The 23,399-nt window shown below is 37.5% G+C and overlaps 1 protein-coding gene across 5 annotated transcripts in view; it reads left to right on the top strand.

The window, feature by feature from the left end:
• Positions 1 to 257: 257 nt before the first annotated feature.
• Positions 258 to 23,399, top strand: part of rps6ka3b (ribosomal protein S6 kinase, polypeptide 3b) — a 38,806-nt gene continuing 15,664 nt past the window's right edge. Inside the window, exons 1-2 of one of the 5 annotated variants that reach the window (XM_051881628.1) lie at positions 258 to 637; positions 3,573 to 3,632. In XM_051881628.1, coding sequence (XP_051737588.1) covers positions 575 to 637; positions 3,573 to 3,632 — 123 coding nt within the window. In that variant the 5' untranslated portion in view covers positions 258 to 574. Of the gene's footprint in view, positions 638 to 3,572; positions 3,633 to 13,665; positions 13,829 to 18,730; positions 19,032 to 21,261; positions 21,714 to 23,399 lie in introns of those variants that run through there. The other 4 variants (XM_051881629.1, XM_051881627.1, XM_051881623.1 and 1 more) reach the window with 4 other exon arrangements.

The following is a 23,399-nucleotide window of genomic DNA, read 5'->3' on the forward strand; positions in this document are numbered from 1 at the left end:
TTCGAGTCTGGATAGGTAGCCTAAAGATAATTATCATATTTACAGAGTGATCGTACTGATTTACTAGCTTCCATACAGTAAAAGTATTATATGAAATAAATGTAATTATTATATAAATGTGTGTTTACTCAAATCACAGTTTGGGGCATCAAATGCACTGCGCTCTCACCTGTCCGTTTACGATGAGCCGCACAGCTTTAGCCCCACCCGTTATCAATGATTGACAAGCATATCAGCCAATCGGATGCGTCATTCCGAAAAAAGCGGAAGTGAAAATAGCGCGTGAACGTGTTTTTTTTTTCTGTCAAAGGCGAAAGAGAAAAGAGAGAGAGGGCGACTGGCGCGAGATCAGGGCACGGTCATTCTATTTCTATGGAAACGCTGCACTGACTGACAGAAGTGAGTGGAGGAAAAGGTGGCGGCGCTTTTTGGATACGTTACGCACGTAACGGATTCACAGCTTTCTCTCTCAGTGTTAAGAGCGTGGAAACAAACAGGCATAATCTCTTCAAAGTAGCTCAGAATTGTTCTTTTGAATCTGGTTCATAAAACAAGGAACGTCCAAAAAGTGAAGATGCCCCTGGCACAACTAGTTGACCCTTGGCGAAAGATGGCAATCGGCAGTGCGGCGAGTGAGGTGAGTCTCCGCCGCATATAAAGGTTTATATCACTGACATGTTAATTATAAAAGCATTACTTCTGTTTTCTGAGGCCATTTCTCTGTGCCGTTGTTGTACAACCTGTTCCAGATCTTTATCTGTATATCCGATGTTGGAGGATTAGCGGTTGTAGAGTATGACCCGTGTTATGTCTGTGCGTAATAAATGCTTTTAAAACGATCCGTTTGCCAAAGGACTTTTTTTTTTTTTTTTTTTTGACTTGTAGTTACTTTGTAAATAGCATATGAGTTGATCTTGTTCACTGTGCTTTGTTAATGGAGACTAAAGTTTTAATGAATGAGACTACGTAATGTCCACGAATCCAAGTCTGATTCATGCCGGTGCAGTGATGATGACAGTTGGATGATAAATCGGTTCATCTGTGGGAATCTTTGCCTTGTCACTGAGGAATTTAATCAGTTTAGTTAACCTGTGTTTGTGTGTGTGTGTGTGTGTGTGTATTAGTTGTTAACATGCGATAAATCATGAGATTAGGCAGATAAAAAAAAAAGCTTAAGATATTTTAAAATTTTAGGAACATTCCAGATAATTTTAACGAGAAATTCTACGTAATCCAAACATGAAAACGAAAAGTATGACACCCTCAAGTTGTTCCAAACCTGTTTAACTTTTTCTTTTTTCTTTTTTTTCTTTTTTTCTGTGGAGCACAGAAGATGTCGAGCAGAATGACTATGAATGTTGATTGAGGTTGTTCTGCCTAATACAGCCTTTTCATGCTTCATGACATTTTTATTTATTTTATTTTATTTTGGGGGGTGAACTGTCCCTTTAAGCGGCAACATTTCTCCCTTGGAATTGATTTTTATGGGCACTTCTTCTTTTTATGAGGGTTTTTTCTCTCTCTCTTAACAGGTGTTTCTATCCATTCATGTAAACGGCATCTTTTGAATCAATGAACTGAAACAGTCACTACAGCGTCCATTAGTAGATAGAATAGAATATGAGTATCAAATGTTATGGAACACATTTTAATTCTTGTGAGTTTTGGACAGAATTTTGAGGCAGAATTTGTGTGGCTGAAGATACATTGGAAGGATTCCAAGTGTTATTTTTACCCATAACAGAGTTTAAACATTTATGTACTGTAGTCATAAACCCACATCGCTTTACCGTGACTGTTTGCTCTCTCAGTCTGAGTCTGAGATCAGTTTTCATTGCTGCAGATTTCCTGAGAATTCAATACCCCTGACTGTTTTTTATGATGATTTGCAAAAGATAAGGGTTTGCATGAATTCATGCATGCAAATTTCTGCAGGTTTATTATAAAAACTCATATTCAGTCCAGCCTGCTCTGTCATCTACTCTAGAATGACACAACAATGTTCAGAAGTTACAGCTTTAACCCTATTGATCCACGTGTAATAAAGTCTGCCGTAAAGCTGCTGAGATGGTATTGTGAAAGAGAAAGAGAGAAGAGAGGCAGGTAACACAATGTTCCCTTCACAAACAGAAGATGATCACGGGCCATCCCTCAGTTTCACTCTCGCGCGGTGACAGTCGACACCCTGACTAATTAACCCTAAACAGTCAATGACAGCGTGTAGGCCCGGTCTAACAAGAAGTTCCACCACTATCATTTGGTGCAGAGGAGCAGACGTTCATATTGGCACAAGTGTGTCTGCTGTAGTAATCAAGGCTTTGTTTCGCTCTTAGAAACTGATCCACACTGCGATTATGTTCAATGTAGTCTCAGTCTCAGACGGACTGCCTACAGACCGCCCACAAACCGTTTGATGACCGTCTGATGATTCATATTTCACAAAAAAACGAAAAAGAAAAGCACTTGTGAAATTCACAAGCCTCAATCAGATATCTGACAGCAGCACAAAACATCCGGGAGTGTTGGGAAACAAAATTTGTTATTGAATGATATTAGAGATTTTCAGCCCATTTCAATCATACTTTAGTCGTAACACAGAAGTTGAAATTATGATATACTAAGTCATAATTATGAGATAAACCACAAACGATGACATAAAATGTCATAATTATGAGATAAAACAAACATTGACATAAATGATGACATTAATAAGTGACTTGTATCATAATTAGGACTTTTTATCTCATAATTTAGACTTTATGTGATCATTTAGACATTTTATGTCATCATTTTTGATTTTTGTTTTATAATTATGAATTAGTATTTCATTTTTTTAATGTGGCGGATATTAATGTCGCTTTCATAGTAACCTAACACTCATTTAAAGTTAATCTTTAAAAACACTAATAATTCAATAACACTGTTATGTAATCTTAAGCAAATCTCAAAATTAATATCCATTTTTCATACTGAACATTATAATGTTTTGATGCTTAAATTCACTTTTAAAAAGACTGATTTTAGGGTTTTGTGTTTTATTTTTAATTTATTTAGACAAAATAATAAATAGTATAAAATTTTAATATTGGCCTTTTATTGGATATTGACCATAACATGAAAATAGTTCTATTTTATATAATAATAATTATATTTTAGGCATTAAATCTTTGAAAGATATTCAGTTTTTTATCTAAGGCACACAAACCATATATTCACTTCCAGTTTGTTTTGAGTTATGAAATGAAATAACAGCTTATTACTTTTGGACAAACAGAAATTCTGACCTAAAGTTCATGAAGACTGTTTATTATGGTATTATCTGGCATATAAAAGAAAGAAAAAAAAACAGAACTTTGGTTGTTTTGTGCTGTCAGGTGGTCTCTTCCTGTCTAAGTTGGCAGTTCTTGGTCAGAATAAGCAGCAGTGTGTTTCAAGCATTATGCTGTTAGTCAAAGGTCTGACTATGCGCTACTGTGTTCGGTGCAGTTCAGACCTTTAACACATTGTGTTTTCTACTCGCAATGGTTCGTGAGACACTGATTTTCCATATTCACATTTCTCTCACATGACAGACGGAGCCCCATCATGTCTTGGAGGACTCGACAGGAGAAGATGAAAATCTATCATGTCAAGTGAGTGTCATGCCTCCCCCCGCTTCTACACTCTTCCTATGTCTCTCTCTCTCTCTCTTCTTGGTCTCCTCAAGCTGTCTATTTCTCAAGCTCTTTCTACCTTTTTAATCTATGTCCTTCTCATCTTTTCATGACATGTCCCCTCATGGGCTTTGATCTCCTTATTTTATAGCTGTTCTGTGTTTCGTAGCACTTGACATTTGTCAAGGAGCTTGTTTTCAAGGATACAGCATAGAGAAGTGGCTCTTCTAAGAAGGTGGTCTGAAATGTCCCTCCATGTACATATGTATCTGTAAGGGGAGCTGGTGATAAATGGTAGCTATTCCCCATAGATGACAATTGTATCGATTAGTCCCTTGATTGCCGTAAGCATGGTGGAGAAGCTGGAAATACGGCTTGTTACATGGACACACAGTTTTACAGTCAAATTAAGTGGCATTGTACAGTACCATACTCATTGTATTGGACCCAGAATTCCTGTGCCCCTGCTGAAAAGATACCAGCCTAGACAACAAAGTACTCATTGTTTTTGTTCGTGAAAGCGTTTCTGTTTAAGCCGTAATGGTTGTTCTAGTTCAGGAAGGACTCTTCCTACACTCAGATGCCATTAATGAGTTTCCATAACAGGCATGTAACGAGTCCATTATGACATCATGCAGTCTGACCTCATACAGGAAACGACGAAGACTTTTTAGGTCTCCTCTCCCACTAAAACACTCCCCCGTCTTCCTCCCTAGCTTGTGCTGAGAAGCATTGATTTTTAAATGCAGGGCAGATGGACCTATGGATCTTGTTTGCTAAGAAAGCTGGGCCATCAAAAACATTCTCTAGAGTGTTTGCTTTTCCCTCTGAACGTCGCCACACATAAGCACGCACTTAAACATATAAAGTGTCTGAAAGCTGCTCCTTTGCAAATGTTGTGGTAGACGTAGGTAGGTTAGATGCACACTGTTTCTTTCTTCGCTGCTTTTGTTTCCGCACTTGTGTTTGGCCTTGTATTGGAGAATCTCACGAAAACACATCAAAGTTAAAGTAATTTACATAATCAGAATTAAAAAAAATGGGAAGCAGATATTTTCTCTCTCTACATATTTTAAATAATATCTTTCTCATTCATTGTACCGTGCCCTAACCAGGCGTGATGTGATAAGATTCCAGTGAAAAGCAATTTGTTTGTCCACACCAGATGTGAAACAATCAATCAAAAAACACGGCCAGTCAGAAGAGTGTGTGGGCAGAGTCTCTCTGCAAGCATACTGCGTTTGTAACTAAATTAATAGGCACATAATCCAAATTCATGAATATTACACCATTTTAACATTATTAAATATACATGCTTGAGTGTCTGAAACCATCTTTGTCATAGAATACACTTGTTTGTTCACATTAAGTTCCCAGTTTGAACATTCTTGTTTCCTTTAATTTATTTTAAAAATCCGAGGTAAATTATCCATTGTTGCTTTCAGTATGGCTATAAAGGTCATGCAAAATGATATTCAGTTTAAATGAAATTATTTTAACTTAATCAGTACTTGACATTATTGTTGTCATACTTTGTATGTTGTTGTTCCAGCCGCAATATCACAGAAATAGAAACAATTTCTAAAATGGAATTCCCTGTTGCTCAACATGTATCGCTATCATTGCTGGTTAGAACAAAATCTCTGATTAATATGGAACAGATGCCTTTTATCACGTGTCCCGCCATCGCGTCATGTCTGTTTGGGACAGGGCTTTAAAGAAATGAAAATTAGATTTTTTTTTAATTTTTTATTTACCATTATGGTAATGAGAAATAAGTGGGAGGGAATATACTTCATTGTCATGACAATCATTAATGCAAAAAAATTTTTTCATTCCTATCCTAATTATATCTTTATTTTATTAAATTATTTTTTATTTATTTAAGCTACCACCAGAAGAGTACATACGAATATGTCTAGTATTGGTCCGCAAGTTTAAAGTATTAAATGAATGTGGCTGTATTTGTTTTTTTGTGTGTCTATTTAGTAGACTGCTGTAGGTGTTTTTTATGTTTGTGTGTATGTGTTCACCTGGACATGTTCCGATCCCTGTGTTTAATGGGGCGTATGAGGGTAAACAGTATTTCAGTAGCGTAATGAGAGTTAATGAGTAGGAGAGTGTGTGAATGCATTAGTCATGTACTTGGTTAAATGGGCTTAAAGCAGCTCTCTTTCTCAGAACAGCAAATAAAACAGGAAGGAAGGAATGAAAATGTGTGTTTGTTATATTTAGTTTGCAATCAGCCACTTAACTTTATCTGGAAGCCATTTGAGAGTTTATAAACGGAATCATATTTAAATTCATTCCCAAAACACGGATGCAAAACAGTGAATCACTCCAATTAGCAGCTCACTGGCTCCCCCTGGTGAATACGTATAGCTCATGTTAAAGGGATAGTTCAGCCAAAAATGAAAATTTGATGTTTATCTGCTTTCCCCCAGGGCATCCAAGATGTAGGTGACTTTGTTTCTTCAGTAGAACACAAATGATGATTTTTAACTCCAACCGTTGTGGTCTGTCAGTCGTATAATGCTTGTCAAAAAAACACGCACAGACAAATCCAAATGAAACCCTGCGGCTCGTGACGACACATTGATGTCCTAAGACACGAAACGATCGGTTTGTGTGAGAAACCGAACAGTATTTATATCATTTTTCACCTCTAAAACACCACTATGTCCAACTGCCTTGCGCATCCGGTTGGTGAGGTCTAAAAACGCGTTCTGATGACGGAAGTGATGTCTCGCGCTTATACTTCAATGAGTGCGAGACATCACTTCCGTTGTCAGAGCGCGTTCAGACCCTTACAAACCGGATACGCAAGGCAGTTGGACATAGTGGTGTATTAGAGGTAAAAATTATATAAATACTGTTCAGTTTCTCGCACAAACCGATCATTTTGTGTCTTAGGACATCAATGTGTCGTCACAAGCCGCAGGGTTTAATTTGGATTTGTCTGTGCATGTTTTTTTGACTCTTATAGATGGAGTTACCATTGACAAGCATTATAGGACTTACAGACCGCAACGGTTGGAGTTAAAAATCATCATTTGTGTTCTACTGAAGAAACAAAGTCACCTACATCTTGGATGCCCTGGGGGTAAGCAGATAAACATCAAATTTTCATTTTTGGGTGAACTATCCCTTTAAAGAGATAGTTCACCCAAAAATGAAAATTTTATCATCATTTACTCACCCTCAAGTTGTTCCAAATCTGTATGAGTTTATTTCTTCTACAACAAACAGCTGGTAGGGACTACAACAAGCTTCTTCCTGGGTTGGTGACATCACTAACCCTAAAATTTACATAAACTCTGTCTCCGGGAACACGCAGCAAAAGGGGTGAGGCCATGTTGGGCTGCTTTAGAGAAGAGGAAGAGTTATTGTAGTAGAGTGTTGTTGCCATGCAATTATTTTACACTGGATTGCTTCACAAAGGATGGTCAATTCAATGCTGGATTTGCACAAAAGATTAACATGACGGCACATGCTAGTCGATGAGTTGAATCAACTCCACAGCAACTACATAAATTTATCCACTAACCGTTCAGTAACATCCAGTTGCATTCTAAAAGTTGTAACTTCTTCCTGAGTCTCTCCATCAGTGTCCGACTCAGTTTTGAACAATGTAAGGCTGAACACCGTTACTGACAATCGTCATTTTGGCTGCATGAGATTCTCCAGCTTTGTTGTTGTTGAGCAACCGAAGCGCAAGCTGTTAAAGCTCCGCCCTCTTCTGGAAAGTAGGCCGGGAGTAGCAGTCCATTTGCATTTAAAGGGACACACAAAAATGGCGTGTTTTTGCTCACACCCAAATAGGGGCAAATTTGACAAGCTATAATAAATGATCTGTGTGCTGAAACTTCACAGACACATTCTGGGGACACCAGAGACTTATATTACATCTTGTGAAAAGGGGCATAATTGGTCCCCTTTAAATATATGTGTAAAGCTGATGTTGAGCAGACAGACTTCCAAAGTGATTAACAAAAGTTGTAGTAGTAGTAGACTTTTTAATAGACTTTCTAATCTAACACATACACCTAATAAAGGTACATTTCCCTGGAGTGACCTGGGATTATGTGCACAGTAATGATGACTCACGAGTCTCCATAGTTCAGACTTTTTGGTTGCAAGCTGAAGTGTTTTATCAACTGCACCACACCACCCCTAGGTACATCCTAGAGAAAATCTACTAGAGAAATGCGGGTTAAAAAATGACCAACACATTTTGTAAAACCAATGCAACTCTGTCAGAGAAAAGGAAGACAACAGGTAACTATTAAGAACACCACACAATTAAAATGGCCAGTGTCATTTTCCCTTAATTCAAAGTGAGTTGAAACTCTCACAGTCTTTGCAACTATCCCCTCACCAGGTAACTATAACTGTCCGTCGTCTTCCCAGGCACCATGATCAGACCCTGACACTGATGTACTGTATGTGTCCAGCATCATCCATGTCTATGTACAGGGTATGTGTGGTGTGTCACTTGTTTGTGCTAATGTTTGGCTATGTCTCCAGATCTCTCTGGCAGATGGTATTTAATCTTCTCTGGCCATCTGGACTGACTTTCTCTCGCTTTGCGGACACCCACTCTTGCCTCTTTTTACCTCTCTCTCCCTCTCTCTCTCTCCATCTCTGTCTTTTTCTGCAGTCATTTGTGTGAGAGAGTGCTGAGACATCATGCTGTCTTTTATCTACTCTGACTCACTCTTCCAGCATGGCCATGCACACCTGATTCAATAGAACTTGCCTGAGTGTGGTTAAGTAACAAACTCCGCTTAAAAATGACTCAGAGCATTTTAATTTACTGCAGAATCAGTTATTAGCAAGGACCACTATTACTATTGCTCGTAGTTAAGGTTGGGGATTGGAATAATGCATTAAAAAGACTTGAATGATACCTCATGCAGTTGCAGAGAAGTGTGTTATTAAAGGGTTAGTTCACACAAAGACCCTTCCAAACCCTTAAGACTTTCATTCATCTTTGAAAAACAGATATTTTTAATAAAATGCAAGAGATTTCTGTCCCTCCATTGAATGTCTATTCACCCAAAACTGTGATGGTTCAAAATGTTCAGAAAGAGATTGTAAAATATGAATTGAGCAGTTTAATCCAAGTCTTCTGAAGAGACAAGATTGCTTTATTTGATGAACAGATTTAATTCAAGCTTTTATTCACATAAACATTGATCAACAAACACACATATAATGCTCAAATATGGTAAAGACAAGCTCACCCGTAGTTGCTTGACGCAAGAGAACAAACCTTATTGGTTCTTGCGGAAGCGTGACGCACTAGAATGAACCTCGTTGGATCTCACACATCAGGCAAACATACTTGAGCTTTTGTTTACCAAATTTAAAGTGTGCAATATACGTTCACTGTGCAATGTTGATATGTGAGTAAAAGCCTAAATTAAATCTGTTCGTAACGTGTGGTCACATTAGTGAAATTTCAGCAAAGTTTTGTCAGCAAAAATTCTAGTCCACTGTCAAAAATATAATGATGCTTTGTCACTTTCCAACCAAGTAGCATTCTATTGGTCAGTGTGGTGAATTCGCATCACAAACTTGAATGTGAAATCTGGGTGGGCAAATGTTTTGGACTTAAACGAAATTCCCAATCACACAGATTTCTATTGAAATGACTACAGTTTTGCAGAGCAGCGGTAAATGTGACCACAGCTTTACTTTTTAAAGTGACTGGACATACGATTTTGCTTGACGAATCATAAACTACTCGACTTTTTTGGTATTTTGAAGTAAAAAAATTTTTTTAATGTTCTTTTCATTATTCCCTTAAATCCCTTTAAATCCTTTAATTATGTAATTTAAGACCGTTGCATTACCAACCAACAAATGGTCCCGCCAAGGTTTTCTTCAGAAAATAAAAATATCTCTTTTTTTTATTGATAGTGATAGCAAAAAGAGGAAACGATGGGAAAATGGGGTCCAGGCTTATACTCATGACATGCACATGAACACCATTGTTTTGTGTGTTTTGCCGCATTTTTGGTAAATTGTAAGCACAAGCTCTGCTAACCGTTTTTACCCTTTTTTAAGGAGACATTTTCAATTTTTTTTTTTTTTTAAACTTCTGTTTGACTGTTGATCTAAATATAGAAGACAAACTAGATCTCTGTTGAGTGCTATGTATATACTTATATACAAACACATTAAACGCTTTCACATTAAGATATTTATTTAAACCTTTGGCTTTTTCAGGTTTACATTTCATTGTACTGCTATGTTCCTTCCGGTTTCCCACCAAAATCCATCCATTTTCAGTAATAGGCCATATGATCCTGCAGCAATTGGTATATAAAATACTCATAATACCCTCTGAATTGATTAACAACATGGTCCTGTTTACTGACAGATCTATTAAGACCCGTTTACACATGATGCTGATGGCCCAGGCAGTGATTCAGTCACAATCCATCCCCACCCCCTCCTCCATCACAGCAGCATCGTGATGGGTCACAGCTGGTGACTTGCAGTCCTCTAATGCTTGAGGATCAATAGAGCTTGCTGGGAGTGATGACCCTCTCTGCCTGTTCATCGAGTCTGTGGATCTATGCGTCTATGTGTGTAACACACACGCACACACACACAGAGAGAGGTTATGCTGGGTAATGGCATTAATTTTTACTAAAGGTTTCCTGTGGACATCTCATTGTGAAGTTCTTTCCTTTAACGTCCCACATAACCTGGACACAAAAGCGGTGTGACGACACTCTGTATGTGTGAGAGAGCAAGAGTGGGTGTGTCAGAGACGTGGCGTGTGACTGCGGAGCGATCCGAGACCCTCAGAATCCGTGTTAAACTCTGCTCTTTGTTCCAGGCTGAATAAGTGTGGGAGAGTTGATTCATCTTCATTCCTTAAGGACAGGCTCTCATTAGCACGGCAGACTCCGAGCCTTAAAAGTGGGGTGGGGGATTGGTCAGGACCTGAAAGGTCTTCTGTATCTCAGGTGATGATGAGGGGGCGCCAGTATGACACAAAAACACACCATTTTTGTGTGGTGCTGCTGCTCCCAGCCCCCTTTCCAAAAGAGGGCGGAGCTTTAACAGCTCATGCTTCGGTTGCTCAACAACAACAAAGTTGGAGAATCTCACGCTGCCAAAATTATGATTGTCAGTAACGGTGTTCAGCCTTACATTGTTCAAACCGGAGTCGACACTGATGGAGAGACTCAGGAAGAAGTTAAAACTTTTAAAATGCAACTGGATGTTTTTGAATGGTTAGTAAATAAATTTATGTAGTTGCTGTGGAGTTGATTCAACTCATTGACTAGCATGTGCCGTCATGTTAATCTTTTGTGCAAATCCAGTGTTGAATTGATCCTCGTTTGTGAAGCAGTCCGGTGTAAAATGATGGCATGGCATTTTAATTTAAATTAATTTAAAAAATACATTAAAATAGAAAACAGTTATTGTAAACTGTGATAATATTTTACTATATTACTGTTTTTACTCAGTTTTTAAGACTTCTTTCAAAGGCATAAATCTTACTGACTGCAAACATTTGTTTATATATAATAAACATATTTTTAATATAATATATAATTTTTTTACCAACACATCTGTATGCATCGGGTAAAAAGAAATGATCTCATATGATGATGATATATTAATGTTTTTCATTATTTTATTGTAGTAATAGTTGGAGAGCTCTGATGTAAAAAATTATGGCATATGGTACATATGTTAGATAGCTGTAACATAGGTACTATTTCAGTAGGGCAATGATAGATCCATCAAGTGGTCTAAAACTCTCTCACATTGACTTTGATCCATTGGGTCATTCTTATCGTTAAGCCCTGGTCTGCACTGCCAAGATGAACACATGACCGAGGAATGTGAAAAAACAAGGAAAGTAAAGTGGCAGCCAGAGAGGAAATTGAAGTCAGAGGAAAAGAAGCAGTTTTACTAGAGATTGTGGAGGGGGGGGGTGGTTGTTGAAATGTTATTGAGATCTAGAGAGAGGGATCCATTAATCTTGTCTCTGTTGGCTTTAACGCAAATGTCTCCTTCACCAGCACTCACTCTGCAGTTAAAGCGCCCTCCATCTCATATACATCAGTGGCCCAGTGCCACAACGACAATAATTGTGAATGACTCCAGTGAGTGTTTTGATAAGACAGACACGTCTGAGAAGCAGCAGAAAGAAATGCTGCTATTTTCTGCAGTGTGCAGTCTGTGCTGTGTCAGGATGAGTAAGTGCTGTCCATTGCGCCGTATGAAGGGCACGGTATGTGGAAGTTCATTAGGCACGTCAAAGGCAAGGAAGGCTATAAAATGTGTGTATACTGTTCAAAAGAAATGTTACTTGAGCAGCAAAGCAGCATATTAGAACGATTTCTGAAGGATTATGTGACACTAAAGACTAGAGTAATGGCTACAGAAAATTCAGCTTTGCCATCACAGAAATAAATTAAAATTATTTATTATATATAAATGTATATAACATATATAATAAGTGTATGTATTAATTTATCAAATAAACATTTATTTAATCAGTAGTTAATTTATTATTATTTTGTATTTCTTTCATTTATATTCATTTTTTAAAACTTTCTTATATAAAAAAATGATTGGCCAGTAAGAGATATTCATGGCTGGTTAATTTTTTTTTTTCTCAATTCAGCCACCATTGGCAGGTGTGGAAAAACATACATTTTAGACCCTGTTCTTGCAACATTTCATCTTTGGATCACTAAACCTTTGATTTTGTGTCCAACTTTCGTCAGAGTTAGGCTCTCTGTGCTGTTTATCATTCTCTAACTCAGAGAAACAGTAGAGTTGATGTCGCATTTCCCTCTGAGACAAGAAGGAGACAGGGACGATGTTTTTCCACATCTGAAGGCGTGTTGGGAGGCAGTCTTGGCACGGTTCCACGCGTGAGAGGAGGATTTTACATCTGAGGTCAGGATCTAAGGGTGATGTAATGCCCTCGTCAGGGTGTCGAACTTCCTGAGAGCTTTCCAAGAACAGGGGGCCGGTGGGAGGGTTCCTGCTCTGTCATTCAGCACAGGAAGTCGGGTGAAGCAGATGAAAAAATAATATCCAACTTTGAACTTGATCTGACGCCACGTGACCTGGTTCAGCCCAGAATGATCTGACGTAGACTGAAACTCAGCTGGAAAAGATCTGATATTTAAGAACTTTCTTTCAATGTCTCTCTCATTTTAAATTCTCTTTGACATTTTTACAGCACATTTGTGTTTAAAAGGGCCCCACGCATCAAAATTTAGTCCCAGACGCATGAATTTTAGCGACAGCCATGGTCCAAAGCATTATTTTACTGTAAAGGATGTGCTTCCAGACCTAGGAACAGGAAATCAGGCTCATATTTCACCCTAAAATTGAAATTAATATATTTAATTTAAATTAGCTTTTATTTAATTTAAATTTTAAAATAATTTAATGTTGCTTATTGTTAATTCATATTAATTCATAACACGTTAACAGTGGGGGGCAGGATCTTCTTGCTTACAAACATTCTTCCAAATATCTTCCTTTGTGTTCAGCAGAACAAAGAAATTTATACAGGTTTGGGGGGGAGTAAATGATGATAAAATTTTCATTTTTGGGTGAACTATCCCTTTAAGATCTCAACTTTCTCTTAATCTCTCACACATTTTAAATGCTCTTTGACATTTTAACAGCATATTTGTGTTTTTGGGCACCATACATAATTCTGTCCCAACATGAATTTTAGCGACTGCCGTTATCTTACTGTGGAGGATGTGCGCCAGACCCAGCGACAGGAAACTGAGACTCTTTTTGCATATATAGAGTATATGAGCGTATAAACACTCATATACAGCCCCACAGCATGTATGTTCAAGGCTGATATATTATTGATGCTCTCTTTGGACAGATGTGCCTCTTCCTGTGCAGGTGTTGCCTAGGAAACCAGGGCAGGACATGCTCTAATCTCGGTGCTGACCTGCAGCTGTAGGCCCTTCCTGGGCAGGCGTTTCCTTTTGCTTGTCTTTTGTATGCATGTATGAACGCACCACAGTCGGACCGCCTAAGTGACCACTCCTGCCACGCTGGACAAGGGTTCTGTTTAGCCGTCCACAGCGTGGAGTGACTGACATGCGGACAGGACCATGCTGAAAATGTTTCCCCTGCGGATCAGGCAGAGAAACACGCGGGTAGGAGCCCTTCGGTATTGTCAGTTTGAAATATTAGCAAGATTAAAGTAAAAGTTGTAGTATTTCTGCGAATATTGCAGCATGTGCAGATATGCAGCTCACATATGTTTTCTAAAGGTTAAGCAGGTCTGATATAAACTGTTAGCTCATTTTTAAGAGAGAGACGTTTCATAAATTTTTCTTATAGGTCAAGGGAAGAGGGCATAAAGGAGGAAACTGATGATGTACTAAGGATGTAGGGTGTAGTTGGAACAATGTAGTGTAGTTTGATTCTTTGTGGGGGATTCTTTGCTTATTGGTGCTCTGAGCAGGAAGAACCACATCAAAAGGGCTGAAACATTCATTTTTTCAGAAGAATGCTTTTGGAGTCTATGGCATGAAATGATTAGGAATCTCCCTCGGCTTTGCTCTGTTTTATTATTGGCAACACTTTCTCGTAATTCTATTTCGGATTTTGTGTTGTTGTGCATGTGTTCTTTTGTTGCGTTTTTCTCTAATGAGCAAAGGCTTTGTACCCTAGAGACTGAAAGTTCAGCATGGTCTGAACTTCGCAATTAGTGGACTTGGCTCCAGAAAAAGGCCCCAGAGAAGCAAAATTAATAGGGACATTGTCAATGACTTTATGCAGACCAGAACATGTGTGTTTGTGGTTGAGATGTGGTTTTGAGTGTTTGTATGTTGCACAGTGTGTATATGGTTTAGATGAAACCTGTCAAGAAAACATCCAGCTCATATTTCACCCTAAAATCTAAAGAAACTGTAATTTAAGTAATATGTTTAATTTAAATGATAAATTACATTTAATATGTATACTGTTGCTTATTGTTAATTCATATTATTTCATAATTCATTAACAGTTTATTTAAAGGGTTAGTTCACCCAAAAATGAAACTTACCCCATAATTTACTCACCTTCAAGCCATCCTAGGTGTATATGACTTTCATAAGGCAAATGCGTATGGCTGTCTCGCCGGAAACTCGTTATTTTACTTCATGAAGTTCTAAATAAGGATATTTGTCTTACACAAATGCATCGATTCCCTTCAGAAGGCCTTTATCAACCCCCCAGAGCTGCATGGAGTACGTTTTATGATTGATGGATGCACTTTTTGGGGCTCAAAAATCTCATCCTTCAATCACTCCCATTATAAAGCTTGGAAGAGCCAGGATATTTTTTAATATAACCCTAATAATGTTTGGCTGAAAGAAGAAAGTCATATACACCTAAGATGGCTTGAATGTGAGTAAATTATGGGGTAATTTTCATTTTTGGGGTAACTATCCCTTTAATGTTAATTTAAAATGTATATACTTCTGCATGTAATTTAAAGTTATATAAAAATGTATTAGTATACACTACCGTTCGAAAGATTGGGGCAAAAATACAGTAAAACAGTAATATTCTGAAATATTATTACAATTTAAAAATAACTGTTTTTTTGAATATATATTAAAATGAAATGTATTTCTGTGATTTTTAGCAGCCATTACTTCAATCTTCAGTGTCACATGATCCTTCAGAAATCATTCTAATATAATAAAAAGAAACATAAATGTCTTTTACTGTCACTTTTGATCAATTTAATGCATCCTTGCTGAATGAAAGTATTAATTTCTCTCCAAAAACAAAAATCTTACTGACCCCAAAGTAGAAACTACAAATAAAAGTATTGTTTGTTCCTGATAGTTAATGCATTAGCTAATGTCAATGAATTGAACCTTATTGTAAAGTATTAGCCTACCTTTTTACCTAATGAAAATAAAGGTCATTTTAGCAATGTTAAGATTTGAATTGTGACTATTTTTATGATAAGCTTCATTTGCCTTATGGAAATTACTCTCTTTTGGTTTTGGGGTGAAATGTGACCCATATGCGTTTTTGACATGTTTCATTCAAAACCTGGTTGAATGTTCGGTGTTGTGTGTTGGTCTGTTCTTTCTGACATCTGTCAAAACCAGATGAATCAGACTGACATTTTGAATTCTCTGTCTTGGAGGACAGAGCCTTCATTTCTTTCTTTCTTTTTTTCTTTGTGTTTTTGTCCTTTTTTTTTTTTTTTTATCACTTTTATGTTTTCTTTGCTCTCCGGGCATTTCGAGTTCACAAGAAGCACAGAAATTGTCAGGAAGTTAAGATTGAGTTGGACACAAAGCACAGAGGAAACATTTTTTAAAAAAAATATAACCCAGTTTGAACACAGTCGTTTTTATTGTGACTTGCGAACCACCCAGAGGAGCCTGGAAACCAGATAATCAGTTTTTTGTTTTTGACTTGTCATGGCTCGATTCAAACCTCTGACCTTTGAAAACCACAGAAACCCAGAATACATGCTCTGCTTTTTGTGGGTCCTTAGCCTAGTTATCTTCAGACATCTTTTTGGATTAGTCATTCAGCTCGTAAGTGTTTCTGTCAGTTGAAATATTACAGAAAGTTCAGTGCTGTGGGCCAAAGCTGGGAGTCGGACCACGTTGAGGACACTAGCTCACTTATAATTGATTAGCACTATTGATCTTCCTGTCCCCCTCTCGGAAATGTATGAATAAATTATGCCTCCATCTCTCTCTTCCATTTGCTTCATGTAGAAATCTTTTTGTCTCTTAAAAAATGCACACACTTCATTTTTCTTAAGAATATAGATTGATACTGGATATGTTATTGACGGAATTTGTTGATGTCACTTAAAGATAATACTTATTCATAATTATGTTAAATATTAATATTATTTATTAATGATATTATGTTAATATTTATCTATTTTAGAAACTTTTATTATCATTTTTTTATTTTATAGCCTTTTGCCATTTTTATTAAAAGTAGTGGAAGGACAAGAAATTAATGAAGGCAAAAGGAATCAGGAAATGTTGCAAGTTTTATTCAAACTTCTGTCACCCACATGAGCACCACAGCTCAATATGTCAGCATAAAGCATATTTTTATTTAACATTAGCATTATTCTGTCATGCTTTGATGTATTTGGTGTTTATATTTTATATCTTATATATTTTTCTACTCTGAGTTCCCACGATGCACCTGCCTCTTTGAGTTTTAAGATGTTTTATCTCGCGCTCAAACTATTTTATAATGCAGCGTCAAAATCTCACTTGTGTCATTCACTGCAACTGACCTTGAGATTCATCATTACAATGAGAGAAACTGGATCCTCAAAGATCTCGCAGCTGTTCTCTGAGGTCGGAAACCTACTCTGTTGAGTTGCATAACCCATCGCGCTCACTTACGCAAAACCCAAACCCAGAGCACGGTCCAAATCGGACAGAGTTTGCCACACTCTGCTTCTGTTTGTTGGCACCTGACTTATCGTAATAGGAAACTCTCGTCGTACAGTGATAATGTACTCTTTTCAGAGCTGTTGGATGAGCTTGTGTCATCCGAGTGGAAAATGGTGAGTGTGGCGTCCTGTTTATGGAGCATAGAGTTTGCCTTTCCAACTTCAAGGGCCTCAAAGCCCGGCCAGGCGAGCTGTTAATTGTGTTGCGCAAGCGGCTTTAGTGAAACTGACTCCCAGAATTCCATACGTGCAGCTGACAGGATCTACGAGCATGAAGAGGTGGAAAATAGAGTTCAAGTGGATTGTATGTTCCCCTTTGGAGATCCCCATAAGCCAGTATTGTCCCTCGGTAATGTCCTCTCCTCTTTGGTAATCAGTGGTGTAATCAATGGTGTAAAAAGGAAATTGACTTTTTATATCAGTCAGGCTGATTATTCAGACAATATTTGGAGAATTATGTGTGTCAGTTTAAAAATATACCAAACTTGCCAATGGATTTTGTGTGTATGTATATATATATATATATATATATATATATATATATATCAATTGAATGAACGATTCAATGACAAATACATTTTTTAACAATCAGTTGTCACCACCTAGTGGAATTAGATGTAATTGATACAACCATTATTTGACGTGCCAACTTCGTTTCAAAAGGTAGTTTGCTCTATTTTGATCGCTATCGTAGACATCGGTGTTTAAATACTAACTTAAAACTTATATCTCAGTACTTCTGTGATAATTTCTGTGAATATTTGTAACACAGAAATAACTAATATGTGATTCAAAACGGCTCTCTCTGGCTCTGGCAGCACGAACACAGATTTGAACGTTCCGGTATGATTTTGTCAAAGGTTTAATAGACGCGGGAGAAGCGTTGACATTGTGCTTGAATCAAGATTGCGATCTTTTTACGATTAATCGCGCAGCTCTAAAAAAATATATATGTATATATATATAATATACACACACAGTCAAACCAAAAATTACTCAGACATTATATATTATTTTTTATATTTTTTTACTAGTTGTTGCAAGACACTATAGTTCATTTATGTAAGTGAGGATAGCACAATAAAGTAAACTGTGACATATTATACCCAAAAATTCTCTATACAGTGGACTACCAGTAAAACTGGGTACCAAAAATTATTCAGACACTTTGACCTGACCATGTTTTGCTTAAGTGTTATCTGACATAATTAAGATTATTTTTTTCTGACACAGTTTAACACTGAGTTCTTGTCATATTTTATTACCATATTTTAAAACTATAGTGAATAAACTGTATTAATGAATGATCATCAATCAACATTGATTACTTTTGTAAAGCAGCTGCGTTTTTTTTTTTTTTTTTTTTTAATTTTTTTGTGGAGCTAATTGAAAGTTCACTGTGTGTTCTGCACACCTATGGTCTCTGTTTGAAGGGGACAGTTCTTGCGTTGCACCACTGTACTTTACAACAGGTGTTGTTAATCTCAGCTGTAGCCCAACATCCTGAAACAAGGCTGAGCATGTGTGTATGTGTCTCTGTGTGACTGGTCAGCTGTGAGAGTGTGTGGGGATCTCCAGGACTCTGTACTGGAGGGATTGGAGGGTCTGCAGAGGGGAATCTCCCAGTTTGACTTTAACACTCCCTCCTTCAGGACTGGGTTTCCCCCCTCTGTGAGTCAGTGATTGTCATCCAGGCTCTCACTCCTTACAACTTCTTGCATATCTTGGCACACATGCTCACTCACTTGGACCGGGTTCCTCCAGACCAGAGGCAGAAGCAGGGCACTAGCGGTATGGCGGCCACTAAGCTCTGGACACTTGTGTTTGGTGAGGCAGTGATCCGCATGCTGCAATGTAGACTGAAGGCTCTACGGAGGCTGTTTCAGAGACAGCCTGAAAGATTCCCCAGCAGAACGGTGAGTACTGTACTATGGACAGTGATCGGGTTTCCGCTTGACTCCAAAGCTGACGTGTATCTCCGGAAGGCATGTATCAGACACTCAAAACAAACTTTACAATGTTATATTGAAGTAAATAGAATTATTTAAAAAATGTTTTCATCTGAGTTTGAGGGTGTTTTTCAATTTGTAGGCATTTTGTAAAATTAAAATGTTCAAATTTTTTTTTTTTTTTTTTTTTTTGTATTTCAAAAAAGATTAAATATTAATGAATGAATCTTATATCACTGTGTATGTTTTATTTTTTTATTTTTTTCAACGGAGTAAATATTTGCAAAAATTGTACACAAAAAAAAAGTTACAAGAAGCTCTCAGTGAGGCGCTACCTTTTGTTCCTTTTAGGTACCAATATGTACACTATAGGTACTAATATGTACATTTAAGGTTCCAATATGCACTCTAGGTACAAAGATGTACCTTTTGAAAAGCTACCTCCCCAGTGACAGCTTTTGTACCTTTTTTCTGAGAGTGTACCTTTAGGGGTACAACAGCTTGTCTCTGGGGCAATACCCTTAAAAGGGATCTTTGTACCTTTTTTACCCCTAAAAAAGATGCTTATTAGTACCTAGAGTAGCAATACTTACCTTAAGGTACTACTTTGAACCTTTTAGTGTAAAAAAAAAAAACCAAAAAAAAAAAAAAAAAAGGTACAAAGATGTCCTTTTAAGGGTACTGTCCCAGTGATAAGCTGTTGTACCCCTAAAGGTACAGTTTTTACACATTTTTATTCTGTGTGAAGGAACCAATTGAGAAACCAATATTTGGTCTGTTGTGCGCCCTATTGTGTCATTTTACAAACAGTTTGTATTTACATAGAATTAGTATTTACAGTATTAGTATTACAAAATGAAGTTTTTTGAAGTACTATGAAGTTTTTTATATATGCAGGGTAAATTCAGTAAATTGGGCCACATTTTGCAAGGCTCATCACTAAGGATTTCTTCTATTTTTTACACATTTTTACTTGTCCTCTCAAAATTTGTCTGCCAAAATAATATCATTACATTATGGCCAGTGACGGTTCCGATATCAGTGTTAAAAAGTAGCTTGATTTACCTGAATTCACCTTGTAGAATGCACTGCAAACCTAGTATGATTTCAAGGCCTAGTATGTCTTCCAAAATTAGTGTGCACTACACATTTTGCATCCACTACAAATCTAGTATGTATTCAGATACAAAACTTTAAATATGAAGGTGCTTAATAAAGAAGTTTGTTTTCCTTTAGATCGATGAGATGCGTATTTGTTTGTACGTGTGATAGAGGTGTCCTGTAAAGGAGCAGTCACACCACATTTAAGTCCTTTGACTTCCATTCATACGCATGTGAATGCATCAGACCGGAAACGCAAGCTCACGCAAAAAGTTTCGCATTTCACTGCATTCCAAAGATCAAGTTTGGTGAACTCTGGTCTGCAAATTTGCATCACGTGAAGACGTGTGACCAGTAGTAGATTGATACGTTATAGCGTGACCTCTTGGCTGAATTAAAAGAATGCATATTTTTTGCAGTAAAGTTGAGTAGATTGTATATTTTTACATTTTGAATGTATCATTTGTTATTTGTTGAATTCATGTTTATAAAAAAAGTCGCCGCAGAGTTTGACATCATATCACAACATTTTGTGTGCTCAAAGTCTAGTGTGACCACGGCTTAAGTCAGTGATTACATGGTACATGCACATCCTGTATTGTCACCATCTGTACTCTGAATCACAGTCTCTAAATTACCACTGCAAGCACACAACACTTCCACCACAATCCACACACATACAAACTGGACAACAGCTCTCAGTCAGAAATCAGACGCAACACACTCACACAAACACATGCTGGAGTCAGGTCTCAGGCCTTTAACCCCTTTTTCGTATACCTTTGATCTTTGTAGTACACATGGCTTTGATTTTAAATACCTCATTTTGTATTTCTATCAACTTTCATTTGGACTCTAAAGTGTTAGCGAGTCATTCTCATTCTGAAGTATCAGTTTCCATTCTTGGCGACATTGAGATGAGGTGTGAATTATGCTCAGCGAGAGCCGAGGAGAGAGGCGGGGAGGTGCTGCTGGTTGGATGCTTGTATGTGCTTAACATGGTGTGCAGGTGAACAGCAGATTCATCCTGCCTCCCTCCCTTTGCTTTTCCTTTCCACCATCGATTGGTTCAATGATTTTCTCTTTCATATATCAGGCAAACGGAATTTGCATTGATGCTTTGTAGACTTTTGGATGCTTCCAAGGAAGATTCCAAGTTCCTTCCCACCCTTTTTCCATGCTTTTCAGCAAGAACTTGCCAAGCCGAGGCATCTAAGGTGGAGTGCAACCGGTTTAATTCTTTATCTGAGTACCTCAACAGACCTTGTTTCAAGGGAATACAAAGCTTAAATGCTAGAGACAAACTCTCCAGACTGGACTAGACTAAGACAGCTACACCATCATTCCATAGACTTGCCCACGGGGCTTCAGGAAGTGACAGAAAGGTTAGAAACACTGTCAGGACTGGACGGAGATCCGGCACCTCATGGCAGGATGCTGGCTGCTCTGAGGGATCCCAGGCTGACACGATGCCAGACTGATTTGGGTTGGAACAGGATGGAGGATTCATTGGCCTCGCTTCCACATCGCTCTCCATGGGACTCTGAGGTATTTATGCAGCATTAACAGCTTTAGCGATAACACTGGAGCTGGGTGGAAGAGGGAATTTGGGAGTCTTCGTGGAGGTGGACTTTACACAAGTCTTGAGCTTTACGTAAGGGATTGTAGAAAATCTTAGGGTGTGTTCAGACTGGAATACAAACATGCTGCATACTGCTCAGACTTTTTCCAAAATAGTATTAAGAGCAGAATGCAGTAGTATGTAACAATAAACGACATTTTGTGTGGAAATGTCCTGACTTTTGGCAGTTCAATCAAATGACTCATTATGTAGATCAGGATTTGTCACTCTCCAAATTGAAGGTTGGGTGCATTGCTTTGTCAGTAAAACAAAACACACTGAGTCTTGTGCAGAGTGTGTACTGCACATTTTTGTGAATGCTGTGTAGGTGTTTCCGGTAATATTTGCATATTGTGCGAAATATACATGCATCATACTGCATTCTTAGTACAAATAGTAGTGTAGTATGGCATTTTGAACATAATCTTATTTTTAAATGGCTGAGACCTTTTTAATCTGGTATTAGTGTTGCTTGCTAAAGCATTATCACCCTAACTTGGCATACCCTTAACCTTAATTTATTAAACTTTAGCTCATAGTTCTTCCTGCACTGTTTTTGCTTGAATTATTGATAATTATTTTGAATTAAATATTTTCTTGTGAAATATTTTAATATTGCTTAATATCATTTATTTTCACTTTAGTACTCTTATTACGCTGTGTCTGAAATCGCGTACCGTATTAGTAGGTACTACATTTGAAAGAAAAAAGTACGCTCTATATAGTATGAATATAGGTAGTATGAATGAATTACATCTGTCATGTGACCTACCAGCATCAGTTGCGTCGCTTCACTTCCATTCATAAATCCTCTCCTGTGGCCTCATGGGATAGTAAAGTGTCCATCGAATGCACACTTCAGAATCTCGATGGAAGTAGTAGGTCATCCAGATACTTTTCGCATACTGTTTTTTGAATACTATGCATTCGGACATACTTCTCTTTTGGTGTACTGTTTTTCGCATACTACATAGTAGGGAAGTATTCGATTTCAGGCACAGCGTTACTATTTTTATATAAAAGTATGACTGTGTCTTACCTATTACATTTTAAAGTTTTAGTAGTGTGTTGTCAGTCATGTGTTATATTTCTATATAGATGTTGTTTTATTTCAGTTTTAGTCATTTTAGTACATCAACTTAAACTTATTTCAGTTAGTTGACAAGGCAGCATTTCTAATTCTTGGTTGTTTACATTCAGTTTAGATTTTTCCATCTAAAATTTATTTATTATTTATTTTATTTCAGCTGTATTTAAAAAACCAAAATCATTTTTAGTAGTTTTAGTTTTAATTAACAATAGCAACTTTGGTTCTAAGCTACCAGACTTAAAATTATTGCCTGTGGTGGACAATATCGGCTTACTGTATGATATCTAGTGACCAGAATATCATAGAGACTTGTGGGTGGGCTCTAGCAACCATTTAGCATACCTTAGCAACCACATAGCCCCACCCATAGTCTTAAGCTACTACTGTATCTGAATGCATCATAGTGGAGGTTTTGTTATTGTTTGGGTCTCAGTATATTGAGTGATGGAGGACCGTCTGTGCCCATAAACTTTCATCACTTTCATGAAAGATACTGTGCTGGTACGCCAACGTAGGATGACAT

The sequence above is a fragment of the Ctenopharyngodon idella genome, chromosome 23, assembly GCF_019924925.1.
Source record: "Ctenopharyngodon idella isolate HZGC_01 chromosome 23, HZGC01, whole genome shotgun sequence".
Taxonomy (NCBI): Eukaryota; Metazoa; Chordata; class Actinopteri; order Cypriniformes; family Xenocyprididae; genus Ctenopharyngodon; species Ctenopharyngodon idella.